Source organism: Xyrauchen texanus, chromosome 50 (assembly GCF_025860055.1).
Source record: "Xyrauchen texanus isolate HMW12.3.18 chromosome 50, RBS_HiC_50CHRs, whole genome shotgun sequence".
Classification (NCBI taxonomy): Eukaryota; Metazoa; Chordata; class Actinopteri; order Cypriniformes; family Catostomidae; genus Xyrauchen; species Xyrauchen texanus.
In genome coordinates, this window is record NC_068325.1 from 22359472 (window position 1) to 22386792 (window position 27321).

At 39.0% G+C, this 27321-nt stretch overlaps 2 protein-coding genes across 3 annotated transcripts; both read left to right on the top strand.

Annotated features, from left to right (window-relative positions):
* Nucleotides 1-94: 94 nt before the first annotated feature.
* On the top strand, nt 95-8279 carry LOC127641160 (DENN domain-containing protein 2D-like). Its single transcript, XM_052123964.1, has 13 exons — nt 95-307; nt 976-1059; nt 3006-3181; nt 3273-3385; nt 4783-4852; nt 4948-5025; nt 5159-5299; nt 5535-5683; nt 6367-6538; nt 6794-6844; nt 7281-7362; nt 7495-7728; nt 7798-8279. The coding sequence occupies exons 2-13, from the start codon at nt 1005-1007 to the stop codon at nt 7881-7883; spliced, it is 1407 nt and encodes a 468-aa protein (XP_051979924.1). The 5' UTR covers nt 95-307; nt 976-1004; the 3' UTR covers nt 7884-8279.
* A 2589-nt stretch (nt 8280-10868) lies between these two features.
* On the top strand, nt 10869-23034 carry LOC127641163 (serine/threonine-protein kinase 38-like). 2 transcript variants are annotated; one of them, XM_052123966.1, is made up of 13 exons: nt 10869-11101; nt 11568-11764; nt 11921-11972; nt 13909-14031; nt 14119-14202; nt 14374-14497; nt 14612-14766; nt 18368-18470; nt 18631-18692; nt 18780-18897; nt 19195-19414; nt 19499-19593; nt 20562-23034. In XM_052123966.1, the coding sequence occupies exons 2-13, from the start codon at nt 11634-11636 to the stop codon at nt 20699-20701; spliced, it is 1407 nt and encodes a 468-aa protein (XP_051979926.1). In that variant the 5' UTR covers nt 10869-11101; nt 11568-11633; the 3' UTR covers nt 20702-23034. The 2 variants fall into 2 exon arrangements, with proteins under 2 accessions (XP_051979926.1, XP_051979927.1); XM_052123967.1 differs by having other exon boundaries at nt 11573-11764.
* The last annotated feature ends 4287 nt before the right edge of the window (nt 23035-27321 follow it).

The window sequence follows — 27321 nt, forward strand, 5'->3', positions numbered from 1 at the left end:
CAACAATCAATTATTTTAATTAAAAAAAAATATCAGAAATCATAATCCAAAATAATAGTAAAGAAATAGAAAGTGTGTCAGTGCTGTGGGCGTGTTTATGTGTGATGGCTCCGCCCACCCGGTTTAGCGTTCAGTTGAGAATCACTGACAGTCTGGTTGAGTGATATTACATCAACAGAACAACCTCAGCTCTGATGAGAAATCACAGCTACAGGAACACTAGTGCGTTTAACCTGTGATGGTGTTTGTTTAAAGAGATGAACAGACAAGTGGAGGACAGGAGAAACACTGCAAACTTCAGCCAACAGTGAGTATTAAACACACATACTTAATATACATTGAATGTGTGAAATATCGACTGATTCATTTCTGTGTTGGAAGTGAGATTTCTGTCTGTTTGTGTGTTAGTTATTTCTGTTTTGTAGTTCAGATTTCAAGAACACTTGTGAAATCTGAATGTTGTTAGACTAGTGTGTTGTGCAACTTTATACAGTCTGTGAGATGTGTGTGTATCATTTCTGTGATGTTTGGTGAACTTCTCATAGACACAGTGGTTTTAATTCAGTTATCATATTGTCTACAATGTAACCATTACTTAAACCAGTCAGTATCAGTAGATTAAAATAAATAAATAAATAAAATTGCTGAGTATTTTTAACTAGTGTAAATTCCCCCTAAACGTGTACACTCACTGGCTGATATCCAGAATGTAATTAAACTGCCCAGGAAACACCAGCTTTTGTTTTTCAGGACTTTCCATCTTCTAATGTTCCTGATGTTTATATTGTACACGCTCATTTCCCATCACTCTGCTGGGATGACCTGATCTATCCAGACAATAGAGGTCAAAATGAAACCAGTGAAGCATTTGACTCAGTCCAGATTTCTCAAGAATTTCCAAAGACAACCTCTGATAACATCTCATATCTTTATCATTCCAACAGAGTGTGTTAATGCTGTTGTGTGTTTCTCTAGCGTGTCAAAGCGGCGTTGATAACGGACCAATGAAGAAGATCAGCTCAGTGTTTTCAACGCTTCAGGAGAAACTCCAGAGATCCAGTAAGTCTCTCAAGCACACGGTGAAAACAGACATTATATGTAGATAAATATAGAGATGTTTTTGTCTCCTGTTGGAAATATGTTTAAAAGCTCCAAGCGCCTTAAGCCCTACCCATAAAGGATTTCTGAGGTAATCTATCCTTGTAAGATCTGAAAGGCTGAAGTGGGTTCTAGGGTTGAGACGTTTCTGTAGTATGGCCTTAGATATCTGATGAGATAGGGGCAGCTGTGGGTCAGGTGGTAGAGCGGGTCGGCTGCCAATCGCAGGGTTGGTGGTTTGATTCCCGGCCCACATGACTCCACATGCTGAAGTGTCCTTGGGGAAGACACTGAACCCCAAGTTGCTCCCAATGGCAGACTAGCACCTTACATGCAGCTCTGCCGCCATTGGTATGTTTGTGTGTGTGGTGTGTGTGAGAGCTTTGTTAACCTCTAAGGTTAAAAAAAAAAAGTGCTATATAAGTGCCAACCATTTACCATAGGTCCTTCAAAATAAATGTTCTTCAGTTTCAGTTAAGAGCCGTTTTTGGCTGAGAGACTATATGGTGCAGTAAAGTTTCATCAGATGTGTTTCAGATCACTGTATTGGTTTCCGAGTTATTTCATACAGTGTGTTTACATGCACGTTCTTAAGGCCCAGGTATACTTCGTTTTTGCGTGAATGACCGCGTTGCCTTTCTGAGTGTACTTTTCTGACCGTGAGCGAATTGGAATGCATTCGACGCACACGCACTACAACTGCAGTCAATGGCATGCACAAACGCTTCGCACAACTGTGAATGGCTGAAAACGCAATTTGCGCGACATACTGTGCGTGGAGCAATCCGCAACGCGGACACCTGAAGTGTACTTTGGCCTTCACATGATCATGCTTAATAAGCGGACAACATATGTGGTCATGTAAATGCAATAAACTGCGTTGCTTTATCAGTGTACGGTCATAAGCGGCTTAAGACTAAACCGGGCGGGGTCTGCGGTATCTCAGTGAGTATTGACGCTGACTATCACACCTGGAGTCGTGAGTTTGAATCCAGGGGGTGCTGAATGACTCTAGTCCTCCTCGTGGGGTATTAGACTCCAGTCAGGTCTCCTTAGCAACCAAATTGGCCTGGTTGCTAGGGTGGGTAGTCACGTTCATTAAGTCGCTATAATGTGTTTCTCACTCGCGGTGGGGTGTGTGGTCATGTGGGATGATTTATGTAATTTTTTGGGGGACATTGACTCATTTTTCTCCTTCATGTCACAACTGTTCAACAGACGTTCAAACACACTTGAGGTGTTCTGTAGATGTTTTCCACTGAGGTTTCAGAATGAATGTTTGTTTGGCACTTCCTACCTTACACCCACACACTGGATGCATTGATCCAATTGTGGTTTCTTCATTTTGAGGTCCAAGATTTGATTGTGAATTGTCTGTTTCTAAGAAAGAACCAACTGTGTTTGCACATCTAAGGTGCTGTTGTGTGTTTGTTTGGGATTTATTCATTTAATTGTATCAGAGAAACTTTCATTTTAAACAAACAGCCATTACAGCCACATTTATTGCATGTTGTATAAGTTATATGGGGTAGAAATCTAGTTATAAATAGTCAAGGCATGTTTTCTACACTATTCTTCACTAAATTAATACAATGACATTTCAGTTATTTTCATATGCACTAATATAACAATGCATAGTAATAAATCACAATATTTACCAGAACGTTTTCATACATGCCTCGCAGGGACGGCCATTTACATTTTCGAGTGATTCAAATGATTGAAGTTTTAAATCGATTCATTGAAACGGGCAGTTTGAAGTGATTCACTGAAACGTACGAACGCTGTTTTTAGCGTGTGAGGTATTTGTACATGTAACTCAAAACACTCGGAGGTCGTTTGGTGTCTGATTGATATAGACGCCGATTGAATCGATCTCTGATTCCATTCTGGTTTTGATTCGTTAGAGAGCAGCAATGACTCGGCGTCAAATCAGTCAGTAACGGCGCTTGCAGCGCCCCCGTCCGGCCGTGAGAGGAATTACAACGGACAGCTGTTCTTCGAGTATCTGCTGGTGGTCAGTCTGAGGAAGAAGAGTCATGAGGAAGGTTACGAGCCGCACATCACTTACCAGTTCCCAAAGGTCAGACCAAAACAACACACACATGGCTGTCTGCATGAGATATAATGGCATGTTAAAGCGTGTGCATTGCATTGTGTGATTGTGTGTGTAGCGTGATGTGATGGGGCGTTCACAGCGAGAGGAAGAGGAGAAGTGTATGAAAGCTGCTCATCTCTTCTGCTTTCCGGAAGGAATCAACTGGGCTCCTTTAACAGAATACAGAAGGTAGCACACACAGTACAACAAATATCTGTTTCCTGTTTGACACTTGCACTTGGTGTGAAACCACACAGGCACCTTTGCACAAGGATGCTGACAGAATAAGACATGCACATAAGACTTACAGGAAGTGTTTGTGTTTAAAACTTTCATCTGACAGGAAAAGCAAACATGTTAAAAATCTCTAGCATTCAGACACCCGCGGTGCTGCTAAATGAACTATTAAGACTTTTATGTCCTTTAATAATGAATGATTTTAAAGTAAATACATTAATTTAATAAAAAAAAAAAAAAAAACTGTTTCTAACTTTAACTGATTCATTATAATAAATTGTAATATTTTAATTAATAAAATATTATAATATTTGTTTTTATTTGTCATTTCTCTTTTTTAATACTGTTAAAGCTGCTGTAAAGTTAGCAAAAAATGTTCCAACTCACTGAACGATATTAATGAAATAAGTGTCGCGAGATCTCACCGGTCTCTCTGAGCTCGAGACTCTCAACGGCCAACACAAATCTGACCTGTCAATCATTTTGCACATTCGTCTAAACGACCAGTTGAGGGCGCTATTTCCCTGCTGTTGTTTTTGTCGATATCGGTCTCAATAGACCTTTTTCACACTCCGGGTTTTGTAAACATTTGCAGGTTTGAATGACGTTCCAGAAGAGGAATAAAATAGAGAGGGGTGGATTAAGAGAGTGAGATGAGATAAGTTGCCAAATTTACTGTCACTCTCACAGCAGCTGAAATCGAAACCTCCTCACAGCTGTGATAATTCGTTTTTAAAACGTATTCCATGCTAATATAGCAATAAGCATAATGTTATAAATGTACACTCATATATATATATATATATATATATATATATATATAAAAAGTTTAATATTAAAAAATGTTGCGAGATGTACGCTGCTAGATAAGGTGGAAACGCGTCATCACAGTCTGTGAAAACTCATTTGGTATCTTTGGAGGGCGGGGTTTTGGAAAGAGGGGCGTGGCTACACCAACGGCTCACTCTTGTTGAAGTAGAACGGTTAAAATCGCTCACAGCGCCATTTAATGTTTAAAAACAAAATCAAAGTGTTTCTTTACAGATCTTCTACTTTATTGTAAATTGTACAAAACTATATTTGTATAGTTTAGGAATATTTTAATGACCATTTCATAAGAGCTTCATAAATCATGTTTTAAAATCATTTGGTTTGATAAAGTTATATTTTTCAAGCATCATTGAATGTGTTTGATTCTCTAAACACTGACAGCTTCTCCAAACTTCTTTAAATCACTTTTGTTCTCTACTGTTGAAGTTCCTGTAATGTTCTGGGCTATCCTATTGTGTGACAGTATTGTGTTTGAGGCTGAATGTAGTTGTATTGATTCCTTTTATTGCTGTTTGCAGTGAAACATTCTCTTTTGTTCTGACTGAAATTGACGGTAGCAGAAGAAACGGTTATTGCAGGAGACTGCTGGTAAATATCACAGAAATATGTTGATCTGTCAGCGTTTCATCAGACATGTACTAGTGATTGTGTTCTGTGATTTAGTGACTGTGTTTGTCTTTTAGCCGGATGGTAAAGGAGCTCGTATACCTGAAGCGTACTGCATCATCAGCCGCGTGGCGTGTTTCGGACTCTTCTCCAAGGTGATGGGGATCACGTGCGCTATATTCGAAGTCTTTTGAATTTTGAGGGTCAACTTAAATTATTTTAATATCATTTCTTTAAATCTGTGAGTCCAGACTATAAGTCTATATTTCTTTGTTTTGGTTCGTGTAGATATTTGATGAGGTGGAGAAGAGGCGGCGGGTCTCGAAGGCGATGATCTATCCATTCATGCAGAGTCTGCGAGAGGCGCCGCTGCCCGCGCCCGGAAATACCGTTAAAATCACCAGCTTCATCCCAGATTCTGGAACTGAGGTACAACACACACCTGAGTGTGATTTACAGTGTTGTATTTGTGTCTGAAGAGATTGACTACTCATTGTTCTGGCGGCCATACGTATAATCACTTATTTGGCTAACTATGCAAAGGGCGCTAACAGATAATGTGAGCTGCGTGAGACAAACATTAACCAATTGTGCCCTGAACATTTCCGATATAAATTCAAACGTTGCGCCATTCTCACAATCGATTGATCTCATCTTGTGTCAGATCATCTGTTTAACTCGACCCACCGACGCGTGGCTGGAACACGTGGATTTCCGAACACTCTTCCGCTGTCTGACGGATGAACAAGTGCTGCTGGTTTTTGCCGCCACTGTGATGGAACGGCGTATCATTTTCATCTCTGAAGAACTCAGGTGACCACAACAGCCAATCAGAGTTCAGCAATTCAGACATTCAGTATGATTGGTTTATTGCACTTAAAGGGGCCATGCTCATATTTTTTTGTTTTACATTTATTATAATATTAAAGCTGAAGTATGTCACTTTTTCAGTGTTAAAATACTTTCTCCTATCCCAGCTTATTATTCAGAGACAACTGTAAGCAATTAGGTTCACTTTCTGGAAAACTATAAACACTGTGTCCCTGTGGCGCTATGTTAATTCCTGTTTGTTTCGAGTGACCCGCTTAGACCCGCCGAAACAACGTTACTCAACCAATGGCGTGAGTTGGGGGCGGGACTATCTAACTGTTTGAACACCTGCAGATGCTGTTTTGAAAACATTTATTTTTGCAGTTCCATTCGGTGGCGCTAGTGTGGCACTTCAGCTTTAACAATAATTAATCATTCTAAACAAATGTATTGTGATATTTATAATCAGAATTATTAATTATAATATTAACCATTTTTTTACATTTGTATAATTAGAAAGTAAGTCAAGGTCACTTGCACTTAAAACATTTAGTCACAATTTCATGGCCATTTTGCACCCTCTCTACTACTGTACCTTTAAGACTACTATATGTAAATGTTCTCTGTTGTGATTGGCTAATCTCTGTGCCTGTGTAATGTGTGTATTAATGTATTTGTGTGTTCAGTACTCTCTCTCAGGTTATTCACGCTGTAGCCGCTCTGTTGTATCCGTTCGTTTGGCAGCACACGTTAATTTCAATTATTCCTGAAGTTTTGATCGACGTGTGCGCGGCGCCGACGCCGTACCTGCTGGGAGTCCAGAAGAACATGCTGGAACTCATCACGGACCGCAATGATGTCAGTGTGTGTTTGTGTGTGTGACGATGATTATCCAAACGAGATTACTGACACAAACATAGTATTTAAGAGTTTTGTGGACGCAGGAATATTCAGAGTTATTTTCAACTTCAGATCTGTCTATTTTAATAAGTTATGTTATTAAGTGAAATTATGGTGCGATATATGATGACACTGTTACACATATTACAATAAATAATGAAGTAATGAATTTGAGAGAGGCTGTGGTTGATTTTGTATTTCTGTCTTTCTCAGTTGCTGATTGTCGATTTGTCAACTGAAGCTAAAAACACATTCATCTCTAGAGTGAGTCTCACACACACACACACACACACACACACACACACACACACACACACTCTCTCTCTCTCTCATGCCCACACACATCACACGCGCGCACACACACACATCACATCGCACGCGCGCACACACACATACATCACGCGCGCGTGCACACACACATACATCACGCGCGCGCGCACACACACACATACATCACGCGCGCGCGCACACACATACATCACACGCGCACACACACATACATACATCACACCCGCGCACACACGTCACACGCGCACACACACACACACACACACAGATACACACACACAAACTTTCTCTCTCACACACAGAGATAAACACAGATACACACACACACACACACACATCTCTCTCTCTCTCTCTCTCTCTCTCACACACACACACTTTTATATCTGTTTTCATTCTGCTTCATTCCTCACAGATTGGAGATGAGGAGTCAATACTGCCCCAGAAACTGAAGGAGGAGCTGTTACTCGCCCTGTCTGCTCGCAAACACAACGCCAGTAAGATACACACAGTCAAACGAAGGACTGAACTTTGTGTCATAAACCGTCACATAAGCACCGTTCTGTCCAAGCACACGTCACACACACATGTGATAGTACTGCTGAATAATCATCTCTCTGTGCGGGCAGGTACGGAGGATCTGAACCGGCTGGTGTCAGAGGAGTTCCTCTCGTTCTTCATCCAGACCGTCGGTCATTTCTCTCAACACGTGAAGCGCTGCGGGAACACGCGACAGTTCCAGAGGAAGTCCTTCCTGAAGTCCATCCCACACAAATCACATCTGGACTTCATCAAACTCTTCATCCACACACAGATGTTTGATGTGTTTATACAGGAGGAGGAGACGCAACCCAACCCAAACGGTACACGCATGTCAGTCTCATGTATAACGGTCCGTCACGTGTGTCCTGACGTGTGTTGTGTGTCTGCAGGAGTGTTCCAGAAGAAACTGTCAGAGCATCACGAGAGGCAGAAGAGAGAGAAGACTAAAACACGATGGGTGCAAACTTTACCCTGACATCTTTATGCTCATTTTCATTTGTTTTAATTGCAGAAATATTTTTCGATAATCCACTAAAAATGACTATTACAAAATAATATATAAAATGACCAAACAATAATATATATATATTTTTAATTGTCATGAAAATAATGTCAGAAAATGGTCATAAGACTTCTAGAATAAAATGTATTTTGGGGTGAAAGCACATGTCTCGTGCAGACTAACTCCTGATAGTCATTAATATTCCCGTGTATATGAGGATCAATAACATCATGAATATTTGCAGAACAACATGAACGATGTAAAAACTGTCCACAGTGAATTAAAGTCAGCAACAGTGACTCACTTCTGTGTGTTTGTGTAATGATGTTTCTCTTCTGTGTCTCATGAAACACTCCCAGTGAGTGTGTGTGTGTGTGTGTGTGTGTGTGTTTTGATGTCACCTGCTCATGACAATCACACAGGTGATGAGAGTGAAGCTCCGCCTCCGGGAGGAAGAACAGAGTCGATATGAATCCCTGACAAACACACACATATACACACTTCATCAGAGCTCAGTTTACACACATCACAACAACTGACAGATGAATGTGACTTTTAAATTCACTGAATTACGATTCTTCAAATATTATAATTATTACATGTACTAATAACAACTTTCAGTACAACTGAACATCAGCTAAATTATATTCACACAAACATTCACACACTTATGTGAGAGTGTGTGTGAGTGTGTGTGTTGATATGTGTCTGTGTGTGTGTGTGAATGTGAGTGTGTGTGAGTGCGGTGGTGTAGCTGTTAGCGCGCTGCGCTACGAACCTGGCGACCCGAGTTCGATTCCTGCCAACGCCAGTGACGATTATCTGAACCAGTCCCGGGCCTCCCCTAGGTCGACTCAGCCTAAAATGAGTACCAAGTGCGGTGTGTAAAACATCGCCATTGAGGAGACAAAGGCGGTTGGGCGTGGTGCTGGCCACCCCTGTACCGTTCTGGCCTTCATAGGTGCACTTGCCCCTACAGTCTGTAAGGCTAAATGGGGGATCTTTATCTTTGTCTTTGTGTGTGTGTGAGAGAGTGTGTCAAATCTGCCCACGGGACAGTGACATTCCCTGTTTTTCGATAATCCACCAATTTAAATACTTCTTTAAAATGCATTATATATATATATATATATATAAAACACACACACATTACACGATATACTCCGATCAGCCACAACATTAAAACCACCTGCCTAATATTGTGTAGATCCCCCTCGAGTCGCCAAAACAGCGGCAAAAACAAAACAGTGAGTGTCAGTTCTGTGTATGAGACACTTGATGAGAGAGGTCAACAGAGAATGGTCAGACTGGTTGAACTGGTAAAGTCTGCAGTAACTCAGATAACCACTCTGTACAATTGTGCTGAAGAATATCATCTCTGAATGCTGTTCTGATGCGGGTTGGTGCGGTTTTGGCGGCACAAGGGGGACCTACACAATATTAGGCAGGTGTTTTTAATGTTGTGGCTGATCGGTGTATAACGTCATATCATCCAGTCCAAGTAAGAGTTTGTAATGATCACCTGTGGACAGCGAATCACAGCCGTGGTCAAACAGCTCCCCCAGTGGTGAACTGCTGTTAGTGCGTCTGGCCTGTTTTCCATCCGGTACCGGCAGCTCGACCAGATGCCTCAGTGCACTGGGGGCAAACCAGCATGCCGAATCCATGCCCCGCCCATGGTCACACCCCTGCCCCGCCTTCCATGAGGCCCCGTCAGTCCACTCATCACCCTCAGATCACAGCCTGAGTCTGACTCCGCCCACTACCCCACCCACACAGCCACAGCAGGATGAAAACACCTACAAGCATGTCAGAGTACATGTTAAAATCATTGTAATTTGGAGGTTTTTTAAATATTTCAGGGAATTTCACCTGTTCTATTAGTCGCAAGTTAGAAAAACACGCCCCCCTCGGACATAGACCACACCCCTCAAACACAAGCCACATCCCCAAACACACTGCACTTCCTAAATTCAACAAAAATGTGATTATTAATCTTAAAGTGCTTATTAATAACACATTTAGAACACCATTACTTTACCACGTTACCACCAGGCACGTCACATATTAATGCTAATTATGATCATTAATATGGTTATGTTGCTTATTAATATGTTAATTAGCCTCATTATTATTTAACAGTGAGTGTTTGTATGTTTAATTCGTCAGTGTTCCAGTAGTAAAGGGTCAGATCACTCATATATCGCTGGGGTCAGTGTCCGGCGGTCTGTTATGGGTCTCTGGGCCGAACAGTCCCGGTGGTTACGGTTGAGGGTTCGAGTCCCGGATCCGGTTCAGTGTTTATTTGATCGTTTAACCTTCTAGCCGCGTAACTCACCCGATACTCACAGATAAAGTGCATGTTCAGTCACAGGAAGAGAGCAGAGACCGCACCGGCTGTGATCCTGAGCTCTACTGTCGGTTCCGCCGGTCCCGGTACGGTTAGCGCGAGCTGCTAACGCAACGCCGCCGGTCACTTCCGGCGCCGCTCAACACGGATGAATCAAGAGCGTCACGGTCCACTGTTCTGCGCAGAACCACAAAAGTTTAAAACTAAACAATACATCATTAGTATTTAGCGAAAATAACATCGATGTATATACTTCCTGATTAAAAGGGAATATTCTAAAAAAATGTAAAGCAATAATTGCTTTATTTAAAAAAAAGAATAAAAAATATGTATTGATTTGTTTCGAACTTGAATGGTATTTTGTTAATTAACTTTTTATTTGACACAGTTTTTTCATTTAATTTAATTATTTCATGTTGCATACTTTTATCCTCCAAAATATAAATAATGATAATTAAACGCATATAATAATAATAAAAACTGTAAATGAGTTAGATGAAATGTCCAATAATAGGATCATTATTATAAATCTCCCAGCGCTCTCTCTCTCTGTCTCTCTCTCTTTATGGGAGGAGTCTCATTTCTGTTCAGCGGGTGAAATCCGTCATCAGTAGGCTCTATAAACGCAGAAGTTTCACAGAGATATTCGTCTGTTATTGATGCAGGACTTCAGCGGAATAAAGTGAACTTTCATCCGATTAAACACACAGAAAGTTTATTTTTCTTTCGTGTTTTTCTTTTTCTTTCTTTTCTGGAGTCGCTTCATGTGTGAGAGAACAAGTATCGCGGGAAATATCGACTATCACGAGCCAAAGCAAATCACTGAGAGTCTTTAAATCAGGTATTTATAACGAGCTTCAGTGTTCTTATGTATACTTATGTTTTAAAGGTGAAGTTTGATGTGTTAACGCTCGCTGCTGACGTCACCATGCGGCCCCGCCCCCAGCATCCCTCATTACATAATGACATGTTCTTTATTGAGCATCTGTACGCATTTAATTGATGGAAAAGACTTCTTGTGTGGGACAAGTTTGGTTTCTCCAAAGCCAGTAACTGCTTAAATGACCAAATGTCTCAATAATACTCGCTTGTTTTTTCCTTCATCAGAGGCTGACAGAACTACAAATACATTTTAGAGAAATATTATTATTATACAGTCTTATATACAGGGACCCCAACAAGTATTTGTTCACTGAAGTTACACTTAAAAAATGTCTGTGTGTCATTATGTTAAATGACAGAATGTTTGTGTTCTCAGTTTATGCAAATGATGTTGTCTCCATTGTGTTGACCTGTTGTGTCATCAGCACAGATCTGCATCTCAAACCGGTTCCAGACCAGCAGTTTGGAGTTGTAGTGGTGTTCAGGTAACCATGGCGACCCGAGGCCACACCTCCAGCTCATTAATGAGTAATCACACAAAGGAACGAGTGACCATGGCTAAAGTCATGCTGGAAAACTTCTATAGTAACCTCATAACACAACACGAGGAGAGACAGATGAGGTATATACACACAACCCTAAAACCTTTATTCTATAGTAAAAACATCCACATTCAGTACGAAACATCCATTAGTGTCTGTGTAGTTGTGTTCTGCTCTTTTTGTGTTACGCTACACAACTACAGTTCTTACCTCATCTAGAAACATTCTGTTCACAGACAGCAAAAACTGGAGAAAGTAATGGATGAGGAGGGACTACCTGATGAAGAGGTGAACATCTATTTAAACAACAATTACACACATGTTTATCTATCTCAACAAATCTATAGAAGACAGATCCTGCCAGGAAATACTCATTAAAAAGGTAATTCTGACTTTATATCTCACATCTGTGACTTTATATCTTGCAATTGAGGGATAATGATTCACACTTGCGAGATTTAAAGTCACAATTGCAAGAAATAAAGTTGCAAATCCAAGATATTAAATCACAATTGAGAAATATAAAGTCACATTTCTGATAGAAAGTCCCAAATCCGAAACATAAAGTCGCAAATCGAAATATAAAGTCCCAAATCCGAAATATAAAGTCGCAAATCCGAAATATAAAGTCGCAAATCCGAAATATAAAGTCGCAAATCCGAAATATAAAGTCTCAATTCCGAAATATAAAGTCGCAAATCGAAATATAAAGTCCCAAATCCGAAATATAAAGTCGCAAATCCGAAATATAAAGTCCCAAATCCGAAATATAAAGTCGCAAATCCGAAATATAAAGTCCCAAATCCGAAATATAAAGTCGCAAATCGAAATATAAAGTCACAAATCGAAATATAAAGTCGCAATTCCGAAATATAAAGTCGCAAATCCGAAATACAAAGTCCCAAATCCGAAATATAAAGTCCCAAATCCGAAATATAAAGTCGCAAATCCGAAATATAAAGTCGCAAATCGAAATATAAAGTCACAAATCGAATATAAAGTCGCAATTCGAAATATAAAGTCGCAAATCCGAAATACAAAGTCCCAAATCCGAAATATAAAGTCCCAAATCCGAAATATAAAGTCGCAAATCGAAATATAAAGTCACAAATCGAAATATAAAGTCGCAATTCCGAAATATAAAGTCCCAAATCCGAAATATAAAGTCACAAATCGAAATATAAAGTCCCAAATCGAAATATAAAGTCCCAAATCCGAAATATAAAGTCGCAAATCGAAATATAAAGTCCCAAATCAGAAATATAAAGTCGCAAATCGAAATATAAAGTCACAAATCCGAAATATAAAGTCGCAAATCGAAATATAAAGTCGCAAATCCGAAATATAAAGTCCCAAATCCGAAATATAAAGTCGCAAATCCGAAATATAAAGTCGCAAATCCAAAATATAAAGTCCCAAATCCGAAATATAAAGTCGCAAATCCGAAATATAAAGTCGCAAATCCGAAATATAAAGTCGCAAATCGAAATATAAAGTCCCAAATCCGAAATATAAAGTCGCAAATCCGAAATATAAAGTCCCAAATCGGAAATATAAAGTCGCAAATCGAAATATAAAGTCCCAAATCCGAAATATAAAGTCGCAAATCCGAAATATAAAGTCCCAAATCCGAAATATAAAGTCGCAAATCCGAAATATAAAGTCCCAAATCGGAAATATAAAGTCCCAAATCCGAAATATAAAGTCCCAAATCCGAAATATAAAGTCCCAAATCCGAAATATAAAGTCGCAAATCCAAAATATAAAGTCCCAAATCCGAAATATAAAGTCGCAAATCCGAAATATAAAGTCGCAAATCCGAAATATAAAGTCCCAAATCCGAAATATAAAGTCCCAAATCCGAAATATAAAGTCCCAAATCGAAATATAAAGTCCCAAATCGAAAATATAAAGTCGCAAATCGAAATATAAAGTCGCAAATCGAAATATAATGTCGCAATTGCGTGAAATAAAGTCAGAAATGTTAGAAATAAAGTTCTAATTATATTTGTAATTGATTTAATACGGTGGCGGGATCAAGGCACCACACATCGTACACTTCTATAAAGATAATTATAGTGACTACAGACTAACCCCAAACCCCTAGAGAACACTTAAAATAAATAAAAACATGCTTTACTTTATATATTTTTACAAATGAGATTGTCCCACAGGGGAGAATGTGTCAGATCTGTCACACAGGTTACATATATGTATGTTTCAGAAGTGTGTGCGGCGCTCTCAGCACGCTCGTAAAGAGACCGACTTCCTCCGGCTGAAGAGAACCAGACTGGGCCTGGAGGACTTTGAGTCTCTGAGGGTGATTGGACGAGGGGCGTTCGGCGAGGTGAGAATGTGCGCTGATGACACACTAATGAATCAGTGTGTGTGTGTGTGTGTTGTACATATATATGTGTGTTTGTGCTGTTGTCAGGTGCGTTTGGTTCAGAAGAAGGACACCGGGCACGTTTACGCCATGAAGATCCTTCGCAAAGCCGACATGCTGCGGAAAGAACAGGTGACGCTTAACGAAAGTTTATTACAAATTGCCAAAGATCACCAGCGTCTAATATCTAATGAACATAATGACACTGCTAATACGCTGATACCTAAAGAAAAACATCTTATTCCAAAAACCCCAAATAAATACATTATAATGTAATTAAAGATTATGACCTCTTTGGGTCAGGTGGGTCACATCCGTGCAGAGAGAGACGTCCTGGTTCAGGCAGACAGTCTCTGGGTTGTGAAAATGTTCTTCAGTTTTCAGGATAAAATGAATCTTTACTTGCTGATGGAGTTTCTGCCTGGAGGTGAGTTTACTCTGGGTTGACTGTAATGTTACGTCAGGGTCTGCGATGATGATGATGATGATGATGATGATGAGATCTTGTCACTTGTGTTGAGAGTTTGTGTGAATTCTCCAGGTGACATGATGACTCTGCTGATGAAGAAAGACACTCTGACGGAGGAGGAAACTCAGTTCTATGTGGCCGAGACGGTTCTGGCCATCGATTTCATCCACCAGCTGGGATTCATACACAGAGACATCAAACCAGACAATGTGCTACTGGACTCAAAGGTCAAACACTGTGGCGAATTCACTAAACTAAACAGTTACGACACGTTACTGTCCTCCAAAGGCAAAACGCAGTAACTACAGTTGTGACTCTTTCATGATACACAGGTTTGGATCAACTAAACTCTGCGATTACAGTAACTACAAAATCCACTGAAACCCAAAAACGTTCCATTGTTGTCATAGTTACTGCGATTTGACTTTGTAGCGCAGTTAAGCGCATGATATTTCAGAACAAGTACCTGCGTATTAATCCAGAAACTTACTTTACACAAGTATGTGTATGCAGATGTGAGTGCTTGGCCAACGTCTATTTAAACATACTGTAAATAACATAACATGCCTTTCTGTGGCGGTAATAAACCTCAGTCCTCAAGGGGGCGATAGAGTTACCTTTAAACGTCTGTGCCATTAAACTGGATGCGTTATTATTCAGGTAAGTTGCTATAAATATATTGACTTTAACTTATAATATATTTATCATCTTTAAACTGTTGCTCCGGCATGTCAGTTCTTACTAATCTTGCTATAGCACCCCTTGTGGCAACATTGAGAATGCAACGCGTACTTGCGTTGTGTTATGATTTGCGGTCTGATTTCGATGCGAAATCGTGCTTGCGTAGCTAGAAGCATGTGTGTTCACATACTTGCGTAATATTTCGGCATTTATTCACTAACGTTCCGAAATCCAGTTTAACCAGATGCTAAATGTGCTGAAATATCGATGTGCCATCAGCGGTGTTGGGAAAGTTACTTAAAAATTGTAATCCACTACAAATGACTAATTATTGGTCTAAAATTAGATAATGTAACAGTTCAAGGATGGGCACGGAGGAGGCGGGAACTGGCGTAAAGTTTAATGGTAAACTTAAAACCAACATAAACAAACATGTAGTGCGGCCTCTGGCCTACCAGTAAGACACACAGGAAACAAACACACAGGGAAGAGTCAAACATAAAAAACAAACAAACAGGAAACAATTACACAGGAAATAGACAAACAGAAATCAGTCACTAAAGACACAGACAAACAAGAAACAGACAAACAGGAAATAGACAAAAAAACAGACAAACTGTATAAGACAAACAAGAAACAGACAAACAGGAAACAGACACACAGAAAACAGACAAACAGGAAATAGACAAAAAAACAGACAAACTGTATAAGACAAACAAGAAACAGACACACAGAAAATAGACACACAGTCAAACAGGAAATAGACAAAAAACAGACAAACTGTATAAGACAAACAGGAAACAGACAAACAGGAAACAGACACACAGGAAACAGACACACAGAAAACAGACACACAGGAAACAGACAAACAGGAAACAGATACACAGGAAACAGACAAACAGGAAACAGTTACACAGAGACACAGGAAACAGATAAAAAGAAAGCAGACACACAAAAAACAGACAAACAGGAAACAGACACACAGGAAACAGACAAACAGGCAACAGATACACAGGAAACAGACACACAGGAAACAGATAAAAAGAAAGCAGACACAAAAAACAGACACACAGGGAACAGACAAACAGGAAACAGATACACAGGAAACAGACAAACAGGAAACAAACACACAGGAAACAGACAAACAGGAAACAGATACACAGGAAACAGACAAACAGGAAACAGACACACAAGAAACAGACACACAGGGAACGGACAAACAGATACACAGAAAACAGACAAACAAGAAACAGACAAACAGGAAACAGACACACAGGGAACAGACAAACAGGAAACAGATACACAGGAAACAGACAAACAGGAAACAGACACACAGGAAACAGACAAACAGGAAACAGACACACAGAGACACAGGAAACAGATGAAAAGAAAGCAGACACACAAAAAACAGACAAACAGGAAACAGACACACAGGAAACAGACAAACAGGCAACAGATACACAGGAAACAGACACACAGGAAACAGATAAAAAGAAAGCAGACACACAAAAAACAGACAAACAGGAAACAGACACACAGGAAACAGACAGTCAGGCAACAGATACACAGGAAACAGATAAAAAGAAAGCAGACACACAAAAAACAGACACACAGGGAACAGACAAACAGGAAACAGATACACAGGAAACAGACAAACAGGAAACAGACACACAGGAAACAGACAAACAGGAAACAGACAAACAGGAAACAGACACACAGGAAACAGAAAACAGGAAACAGACACACAGGAAACAGACACACAGAAAACAGACACACAGAAAACAGACAAACAGGAAACAGACACACAGGAAACAGACAAACAGGAAACAGACACACAGGAAACAGACACACAGGACACAGACAAACAGAAAACAGACAAACCGGAAACAGACACACAGAAAACAGGAAAACAGACACACAGGAAACAGACACACAGGAAACAGACAAACAGGAAACAGACACACAGAAAACAGATAAACAGGAAACAGACACACAGGAAACAGACAAACAGGAAACAGACACACAGGAAACAGACACACAGGACACAGACAAACAGAAAACAGACAAACAGGAAACAGACACACAGAAAACAGGAAACAGACACACAGTAAACAGGAAACAGACACACAGAAAACAGACACACAGGAAACAGACACACAGAAAACAGACAAACAGGAACCAGACATACAGAAAACAGACAAACAGGAAACAGACACACATGAAATAGACAAACAGGAAACAGACACACAGGAAATAGACAAACAGGAAACAGACAAACAGGAAACAGATACACAGAAAACAGACAAACAGGAAACAGACACACAGGAAACAGACAAACAGGAAACAAACACACAGAAAACAGACAAACAGGAAACAGACAAACAGGAAACAGACACACAGGAAACAGACACACAGAAAACAGACACACAAAACAGACAAACAGGAAACAGACACACAGAAAACAGACAAACAGGAAACAGACAAACAGGAAACAGACAAACAGGAAACAGACACACAGGAAACAGATACACAGGAAACAGACAAACAGGAAACAGATACACAGAAAACAGGAAACAGACACACAGGAAACAGACAAACAGGAAACAGACACACAGGAAACAGACAAACAGGAAACAGATACACAGGAAACAGACACACAGGAAACAGATACACAGGAAACAGACACACAGGAAACAGACACAAAGGAAACAGATACACAAGAAATGGACACAGACACACAGGAAGCAGACACACAGGAAACAGTCAATTATGGGTTGTGCTTTATTCACAAAGCTCAGCGGTATTTGCTCGGCATAATTAATTTTGCGCTAAAATAATAAATGTTTACAAACCTGCTTTCCACTAGCGAAACTGGATTGTATTTATTTTCTACTGATAATGGCTAAATCAATGCAGACAGCACATGCAAATGAACAACGCTATCAGCTAGCGCAGTGGATTCTCAGAGCATTTGCCTTCACTCTCTCACTCATTTATGTGCTGTGACTGTCACAGAAACAAGAAGTGACCCAATGACCAACACTTTCTTCTTCTGCCGTCTTCTGTTTTTGCTCAGCTTCCTCTCAGCAAGCGCTCTGATTGGCTGTGAGATGTGTTTCATCAGAACTGTGTGTGTGTGTGTTCCAGGGTCACGTCAAGCTGTCTGATTTCGGGTTGTGTACAGGGCTTAAAAAAGCTCATCGGACCGAGTACTATCGGAATCTTAATCACAGCCAATCCAGCGACCTCAGTGAGTGACAAATACCCTGTTGTCATGCCAACACACAACTTCCTGTTTCAACACAGAAAAGAAAACTGTTTGACATTGACTTTAATACCAGATGCTTTACAATCTGATCTCAGGTCAAAATCACTAACCCAATATAAATAATAATGTGTTTTTCTCTCAGCGTTTCAGCACATGAACTCTAAAAGAAAAGCGGAGACGTGGAAAAGAAACCGTCGACAGCTGGTGAGTGTTTATAACAGCATCATGAAGCTTCATTAGTTGATTAAAGCACACAGGAAGTGATGCGTTAGGTTGCTCCGCCTCTTTCAGGCCTTCTCCACCGTGGGAACGCCGGACTACATCGCCCCAGAGGTGTTCATGCAGACTGGCTACAACAAACTCTGTGATTGGTGGAGCCTTGGCGTCATTATGTACGAGATGCTGATTGGTACGAAGCAAAATATTTGTAAATGAAAGTCACTTTGAGTATTTTGATGCTTTTGTTCAACAATGTAGCATTTACCTGATCAACATTATAGTCAAACTCGTAATAGTACTGTTTGAAATGTTCCTGTGGTGGCACAGTCCATAAAAAAGTTTAGTAGAAGTTTAGTAGAACTGTAAAAGCATTTTGCTTTCAGTGAGGACAGACTAATAACTTGGCACTGGAAAACTTGCATCCTGTCTGGTTAGCACATGTGTTACTGTGCGTGTGGTTGTTGACATTAGTGTTGTGCTGTTGTAGGTTATCCTGTGTTCTGCTCAGAAACTCCTCAGGAGACCTACAAGAAGGTGATGAACTGGAAAGAGACGCTGGTGTTTCCTCCAGAGGTCCCGATCTCAGAGCGAGCCAAAGAACTGATCCTGAGATTCTGCTGTGAAGCTGATCATCGGATCGGAGCAGCTGGTGTTGAAGAAATCAAGAGAAACGCTTTCTTTGAAGGAGTCGATTACGACCATATCAGGTTTAACAGATTAACTGTTCAATTATTACGTTATTATTATTTGGTCAGTTCATTTTCTTACAATGCATCACAACTCGTTCACAGAGAGAGACCTGCTACAATTCCTATTGAGATCAAAAGCATCGACGACACATCAAACTTCGACGAGTTTCCAGAATCAGACATCTTACAGCCGACAAGTAAGACACACAGGAAACAAACACACACACAGGGAAGAGTCAAACAAAACAAACAGGAAACAGTCAAAGAAAACAAGTAGAAAACAGTCACATAGGAAAGAATCACACAGAAAATAGACATATTGTAAACAGACACACAGGAAACAGTTACACAGGAAACAGACACACAGGAAACAGACACACAGGAAACAGTTACCCAGGAAACAGACACACAGGAAACAGTTACCCAGGAAACAGACAAACAGGAAACAGACACACAGAAAAAAGTTACACAGGAAACAGACAGACAGAAATCAATCATAAAAGAAACAGACAAACAAGAAACAGAAAAAAGTTACACAGGAAACAGACAAACAGGAAACAGACAAACAGGAAAAGTTACACAGGAAACAGACAAAAAGGAAACAGTTACACAGGAAACAGACAAACAGGAAACAGACAAAAAGGAAACAGAAAGAAGTTACACAGAGGAAACAGACAAACAGGAAAAAGTTACAGAGGAAACAGACAAACAGGAAAAAGTTACACAGGAAACAGACAAACAGGAAAAAGTTACACAGGAAACAGACAAACAAGAAACAGACAAACAGGAAAAGTTACACAGGAAACAGACAAAAAGGAAACAGTTACACAGGAAACAGACAAACAGGATATAGGCAAACAGGAAACAGACAAACAGGAAACAGTTACACAGGAAACAGACAAACAGGAAACAGTTACACAGGAAACAGACAAACAGGAAACAGTTACTCAGGAAACAGACAAACAGGAAACAGTTACCAGGAAACAGACAAACAGGAAACAGTTACACAGGAAATATACAAACAGGAAACAGTTACACAGGAAACAGACAAACAGGAAGCAGACAAACAGGAAACAGACAGATACACAGGAAGTAGATTATTACTTTCATTCTATAATACTGAATCTGTAAGCCGTGAGGTTGATGTTGTGATGTCTCTGTTGAGGTCCAGCGGTGGTGAGCAGTCGTCCGGAGTCTGAGTATAAGAACAAGGACTGGGTCTTCATCAACTACACGTACAAACGCTTCGAGGGTCTGACGGCCAGAGGAGCCATTCCATCCTACATGAAGACGGGCAAAAGATAAACACCTTCTTTGTTCTGTCCTCTAGACTGTATTCCTGCTGTCTGAGCTCCTGATATTCAATGAAGCGTTTCATTGCACTACAGAATCATTCTAATGAGGATTTAGTCTTCAAGAGTCTGTACATCAGTCTGTTCTCTTCCCAGCTGTAGAAAAACCTTCTCTTCACTGCTGGATTTCATTGGCATTATGGGCATTTGTGCTGTACTTTAGAATCTTGTTTTTGAAAATCTTCCAAGACGTTTCAGGCAAATGGCCTCAAGTTTGAATAGATCCCACATGTTTGACTTTCAGTGAAGACAATCACATATTTCAATTATCATGACAAATGGTGGGTGGGATCCCATGAATGCACAGCAGATGTATAACAGTCATGTTGTTTATCCTTATTCATATTTCTTTTATAATATTTTTTATGTCTGTATGTTTTAATTTCACTTATTCTCAAGTTTCATCGGTTCGTAACTTTATTTGTATATGAATGTGATGGTGTCATTGAATTTGATGGGTACTGATTTCAAAGGTTCAATCAGAGGGTCACATGGTACAAGTGATTCTTCTGTTTCATTGTCTATTGGCACTTTTCCACGGCACGTTACGGCTCGACTCACTTAACTTTTTTGAGTTTGCTTTTCCACTGCAGTTTAGTGCCGCCTCAATGTGGGCGGGATTATAGGCTGATCGTCATAGTTACGCCGCCTCTACTGCCGTGACATCATCATAAACACGACACAAACATTACTGACCATCAGGGCCGGTCCGACCCAGTAAACAAACTAAACATTAGTTTATGGCCCCGCGATTGGTTCGGGGCCCCCCCACCACCCCCAATTATTACATTCAATTACTTTAATCAACAGTACACACAACCGTATCAATGAACTAGTATGTTTCGTTCCGTATATGTTTCTACATTTCTTAAACCTAATTTTGGAACTAGGATGGAGGGTTTTAAATTGTGTGGTTTCGAGAGGATGATGCGCGCTGCTGTTTCCGTTTCTCTACTGCCAGGAGCAGTAGCTATGGTAACAGACGTCATGAAGCGAACGTACCCCCCTGGATCAGAGAAATGCTGTTTTCCCGAATCAGACGATAGTGCATTTTAATATTGTTTGCTACTTTTTGTGTGCTGGATATTTTCGTCATTACAGCGGAAACAAAATGAAATTCTCCATAATTTTTGGGTATACAGATAAGTGTAAGACATCATCAGAGACTATAAAGGATCAACTTTTATTTGTGTACACTCACAATAACAATAAAGAAAATAATACTTGATTTCATGTTTGTGCGAATACTTCTCACACAAACATGAAACATATGTCTTAAGAAAGCTTCAAATGTCTACTTTTAAATAAAACTGTTCCATTTTAAAACAAATATTCTCCTGCAATGTAATCTGTATGAAAGAAAGCGATGTTAGTTGACATGCTATTTTATATAAACATGTACATATTTTTTTTCTCTGGTTCAGAAACCTGTAGGGCCTCATACACTATTTTAGTTTAAGGCCCCCAAAACACTAGAGCCGGCCCTGATGACCATAAACAATAACACAACCGTTAGCTGTTAGCTGCTAGCTCATTGTGCTACATAAAGCAGTTGTTGATGGTGATTTTACACAAGTGTAACAGTTAAATTGGGTGTTTTAGAAGCTTCCAGCAGCTGCTCAACTAAATAAAGTGACAAAACGTCCCATCCTCCATCATGAACTCCAGCCGTGACCGAGTCCAGCGTTCTCTCCCTCCCATAGCTCGCCGGTTTAGATAGCGTCCATTTGGTCCAACCACTTCCACTTTTCCTTGATGGTTCTGTCGTCACTTTTAAGTGTTTTTATCTTTTCCCTTCACTGTTGGTCGGTCCGGTGGAAGCCGTGTGCATCCAACAGCTGAGACACTTCCTGAAAGACTTTATCGTTTCGTTCGTCGCTAACGAGTGGACCGTCTGCACCTCGTTTATTGACCATGTCGTGGTTTTGCGCACAGACATTTTTCTTTACAATTCGAAAGTCGCCTGAACAAATGATACTGCTATCACTGTTGCTAACTGTAAAACTGGCGGGTTCATGTCACGTGTTGCTAATCCAGTGACGCTGGTAGTGACGATTCTCTCTGACCAATCAGTGATCTGCAGGATTTTGACGTCACATTTAGTATCGGCTCGGCTCGCTTGGAATGAGGTGGTAGTATCAGGTACCAGGAACTATCCACAGCGGAAAACCCCAAAAAGCGAGCAGAGTTGAGCTGTACCGTGCAGCAGAAAAGCCCCATAATTGAATTTAGCAGTTAATTTCTGTTTCTTGATGTTTATTTTCTTGATATTATTATGCATTTACTTTGAGCTATTACATTTTTTTGTTTTATGTGAAATAAATTATTGTTATACAAATGTTTATTCTGTGTTTTCTCTTTGTAACATCATGGTCAGGTTTGATTGCAGCATAATTAACTGCAACAACTGACACTTCAAATCAATTGAAAATGCTAAACTCTGAAAAATAATAGTTTGACAATGTCTGAATATATATCCAAATGCATATCTTGTGAGAAAATATCAAATTAGTTTACAACAACCCATCAGACTGCACAGCAAGTGTCTACAGTACTCTACTGGCTGTTACTGGCATCACATGATGTTCAACTCATGTTATTTATATTTTGTTCACCAGATGGCATCAATCTGCCCCAATTTATGCCACATTCTCATATTTTCATGTTTCATGTATTCTGTAATAACACAGTGACAAAAAGTTATAGTTTCATGTTAAATCTATTAGGAGGAATCTGTGTAACTTCATTTTTATATTATTTGACGTATTTTATGTACATGTGTTTAGCTATTATTGTTATATATATATATATATATATATATATATATATATATATATATATATATATAAAGACTAGCTACATTGATCAAACTAAAGTAATGACAAGGAGACATCCATTGTTGTTATGGCCATATAATTAGTCTACCAATGCCAACAGTGGAAGAACAATTCATAAACATTCATAAAGGCATGTCCAAATTGTAGACTGAAGGGGTTTAAAATCTGAACCTCCATGAAATTTGGACAAACTGGCCCTGTTTACCTTTAGATATGTCAAGAAACGACTTACTATTAATTATTAAAGGAAAAATATTTTTGAAAGGACACAAATATTTTAAGTGGAACTCATACTGTAGGCACTGTCAGAATATTATAACTAGCCCTATACAAATATGGGCTTATTTAAATGAAGTTAATTTCCCATAGCGTTAACATGTCAAACAATTGTAAAATTCAAAACGTTCCAGATTTCCAATGTAAACATGAAATGCAATTTAGTAATTATGTTAATTAGTAATTAATTGCAATTATGTAACCAACCAACTTTGAGCTTGTGGGTGAGCTTGGCACCTCAGCCACCACTGAAGACCATTTTTGGACCCAAGAAAACCCCCGGTTGTGCCGTATGGGTGATTTGGACTTGTAAATATTTGCATTTTTGGCTAATGATACTTTCAACTACCAATAAGAATGCAATACTCTCAGCTCTGTTTTACCATGTTTAAATCCGTTCCACATATTTCCCGCCAAAATCAGCAGGGAATGTAGAGGGGAAAACTGAATATATTAGTTACATTTAAGACTTTAAAAACTTAAAATCCTTCAGAACCTTCATGAATGAAGCTCCCGGAGACAATTCGACAGCGGCTCCATACGGTGCGCGCGGGGATTAACCGATGAAAGCGGGAGTAGGGCGGGAAGCGCGCGCAGAGCTGCATCAGTACTTGATCGTATATCTGACCCAGGTAGCCAGCGGAATCGGGCCAATCGCGGCTGAGTGTCGGCTCACTCGGCTGTGTACTGGCAGCGGCTCACCAGAAGTGAGCCAGCTTTGGCCCAGTAACGGTTGCCAGATCTGGCAAGATTTTGGCTGTGTGTAGCTGGGCCGATTCTGGTTGAGAAATGGCGCATTAGGTATTAAATTATAAAAATGCCACAATTCATAGAACTTCAAAATGAGTTTTTTGTTTTAATTTTATTTTACCTGTTGCCATTACAACTGTAACAAAAATGAATTATAAACTAAAAATGTTTCACTTTAATAAAATATATATGCCTATTATTTATGATTTAATTATATCAAGGATTAGCATGATGAACTTATAAAAAATTTGGAATGACATACATTATTTGTTTATTTTGTATTTGTTCATGTTTTTGTTAAATAAATCTGGATATACCTACGAACTGAAGTTACACCAAAACATTTGACTTTTAGTATGTATTTTTTATTAAAAGTGCCATACTAATAATAATAATAATAATAATTATTATTACTAGTAATAATTAGTAATAATAATAATAATTATTATTATATCCCATCAAATGGACTTTGCTTATTAATAATAATTAGAAAAAAAGAGAAAATTATATTATTAGTAGTAGTAGTAGTAGTATTACTATACCAAATGGACTTTGCTTATAATAATAATAATAATAATAATAATAATAATAATAAAGAAAAATATATATAAACGTCACTATTTCACACCAAGTGCAAAGACCGCGAAAGAACCAGCCGAGGGTATATAAGCAAGGGATACGTGCCATCGCGCGCACAGCCGGACTTCCCTTTGGATGAGAGGTCATCGCCGGACTGAGAGTTTTACTGAGGTAAAGTATTTTTTGTATATATAAGTATAAAATGGACGGTCTGTATTTTAAACGTACACATCTAGATCTACTGTTCTCATAAACAATGGCTTTCTGTCTTTTTTGTGGCTTTTTCCCATATTACACTTTTCAGCGCCGCTAATTCGGCCTACTGACCGTTAATACCGTTATATCTGTCACGTCATTCACACTTTATGGAGCAGATTTGCTAGGATTGAGAAAACCTATTTCGTTTCAGATTCATGTTGGTAAAGTTAACGTTAGTATTTGTTTAAGTAAGTTTACAATAATAATATTTTACTCTAATATTTGGCTGCGTGAAAAGTGCGGCAGTTCGCTCTCTCAGGAGCGCGTGAACTCCTCTGTCACGCTCAAGCACTCTGAGCGCGAGCGCTCTCGCGTGAATTCCTCTCTCACGCAATCTGAGCGCCAGTGCTCTCTCTATTTACATTGAGAGAGTGAGTGAGAGACAGAAATGACTAAGCATACAGTAGCTTACCCGTTTGAGATTATAATATTAATAATAATTGCACTTTTTATATAATAAAAAAAAATACAGTAAAGGTACAACATTTATACTAGGGAACAATGTATTTTGTGGTGAGTGAACCTTTATTATGTAATTTCAACAGTATATTAGCATATGTGCGTGTAATGTGTAATAATTATAGATTTTTTGTCATCTAGATTTGTAGATTTGACATCTAGACGTGTAAATACGTTTTCTTTTAGGAGACTGAAATCATACATATTTTCTTTAGATTAATTTTGTTGCACTGTTTGATTGGTCATAGGACCAGTGGTAAGAATTAATAAATTATTGAAAATCGATGTAGCAGCCCTGCCTGTTTTTGGGGTACAAATAACAATTATTCATTATTAATTTAATTTATTTCAGAATCTAAATTTCGGTGTGAGTTTTCATGTCAGAATTATTATAATTTTTATTGACATTTTTCCATATTACATTTTGAATCCATAAAGTGCTAGATTCAAAATGTAATATGGAAAAATGTCACATTTTGAATCCATAAAGTGCTAGATTTTTCCCCCCATCTTATTCCCATGGTCTTACAATATCTTAAGTTAAAACGGGCAAACTTATGCCACATATCAACAATCATGCCTAAATTCTAATATCTTTTTCTTTTTAAAGAATCTATCCGACAGAATCGGAATACTGCAAGTGCTCTGGATGGAGAAACTGAGAAGTTTATAAAAAGATGGCTGCAGCTGGCATCTGATAGGGATGGGGGAAGAAGAGAGCGGGCCCTAAAACAAAAAAAATTAGATCTTAAGGTATGTTTCAAAGGTTGTTTTCCATTTACTATTGAGATCTATCTTTAACTGACTAACCATGTGTCATTTAGTGTCCCCTCTTAAATTCTTTCTTTCTGTCACTCTGTACCTCTTTTAGGATATCCTTGAGGTGAGCCTGAGAGTTCATAAAATTTCTCTGTTTTTATGCATTTGTTCTTGTCAAGTTTATTTTATTTTTATCTTGTCAAAATGTTTAAATAAATTCACATTTTTCTGAAATTTACATGGTGTCATTTTCATTTGGGGCGTGACCTCTTGGCAGGATTAAAATAATGATATGTTTGCAGTAAAGTCAAATAGATTATATATTTTATGAATTTTGAGGTGTGTTGTTAAATGTTGTCATGTTTATATAAAATAAAGCAGCGTCAGACCGTGGCGTCATATCACGACCACTGCTGTCATGTGTTCAGTGTTAGAAGAATCATTCTCAGTTCATCTGCTGAAAGTGAAGGTTTGTTTGAACTAATTTAAAATATAGGCTAGTTGAAGTACCAGCAAAAGAGATTTTGCGACTGACAAATAGTTTAGAGCAGTAAAGCACAACACCTACTGTACAAAAGTGTAACACTTAAAGCCTCTGAATATTTGCATGCTTAGTATTAATTTTTATAATATATTTCTTTAAGTCTTTAATAAT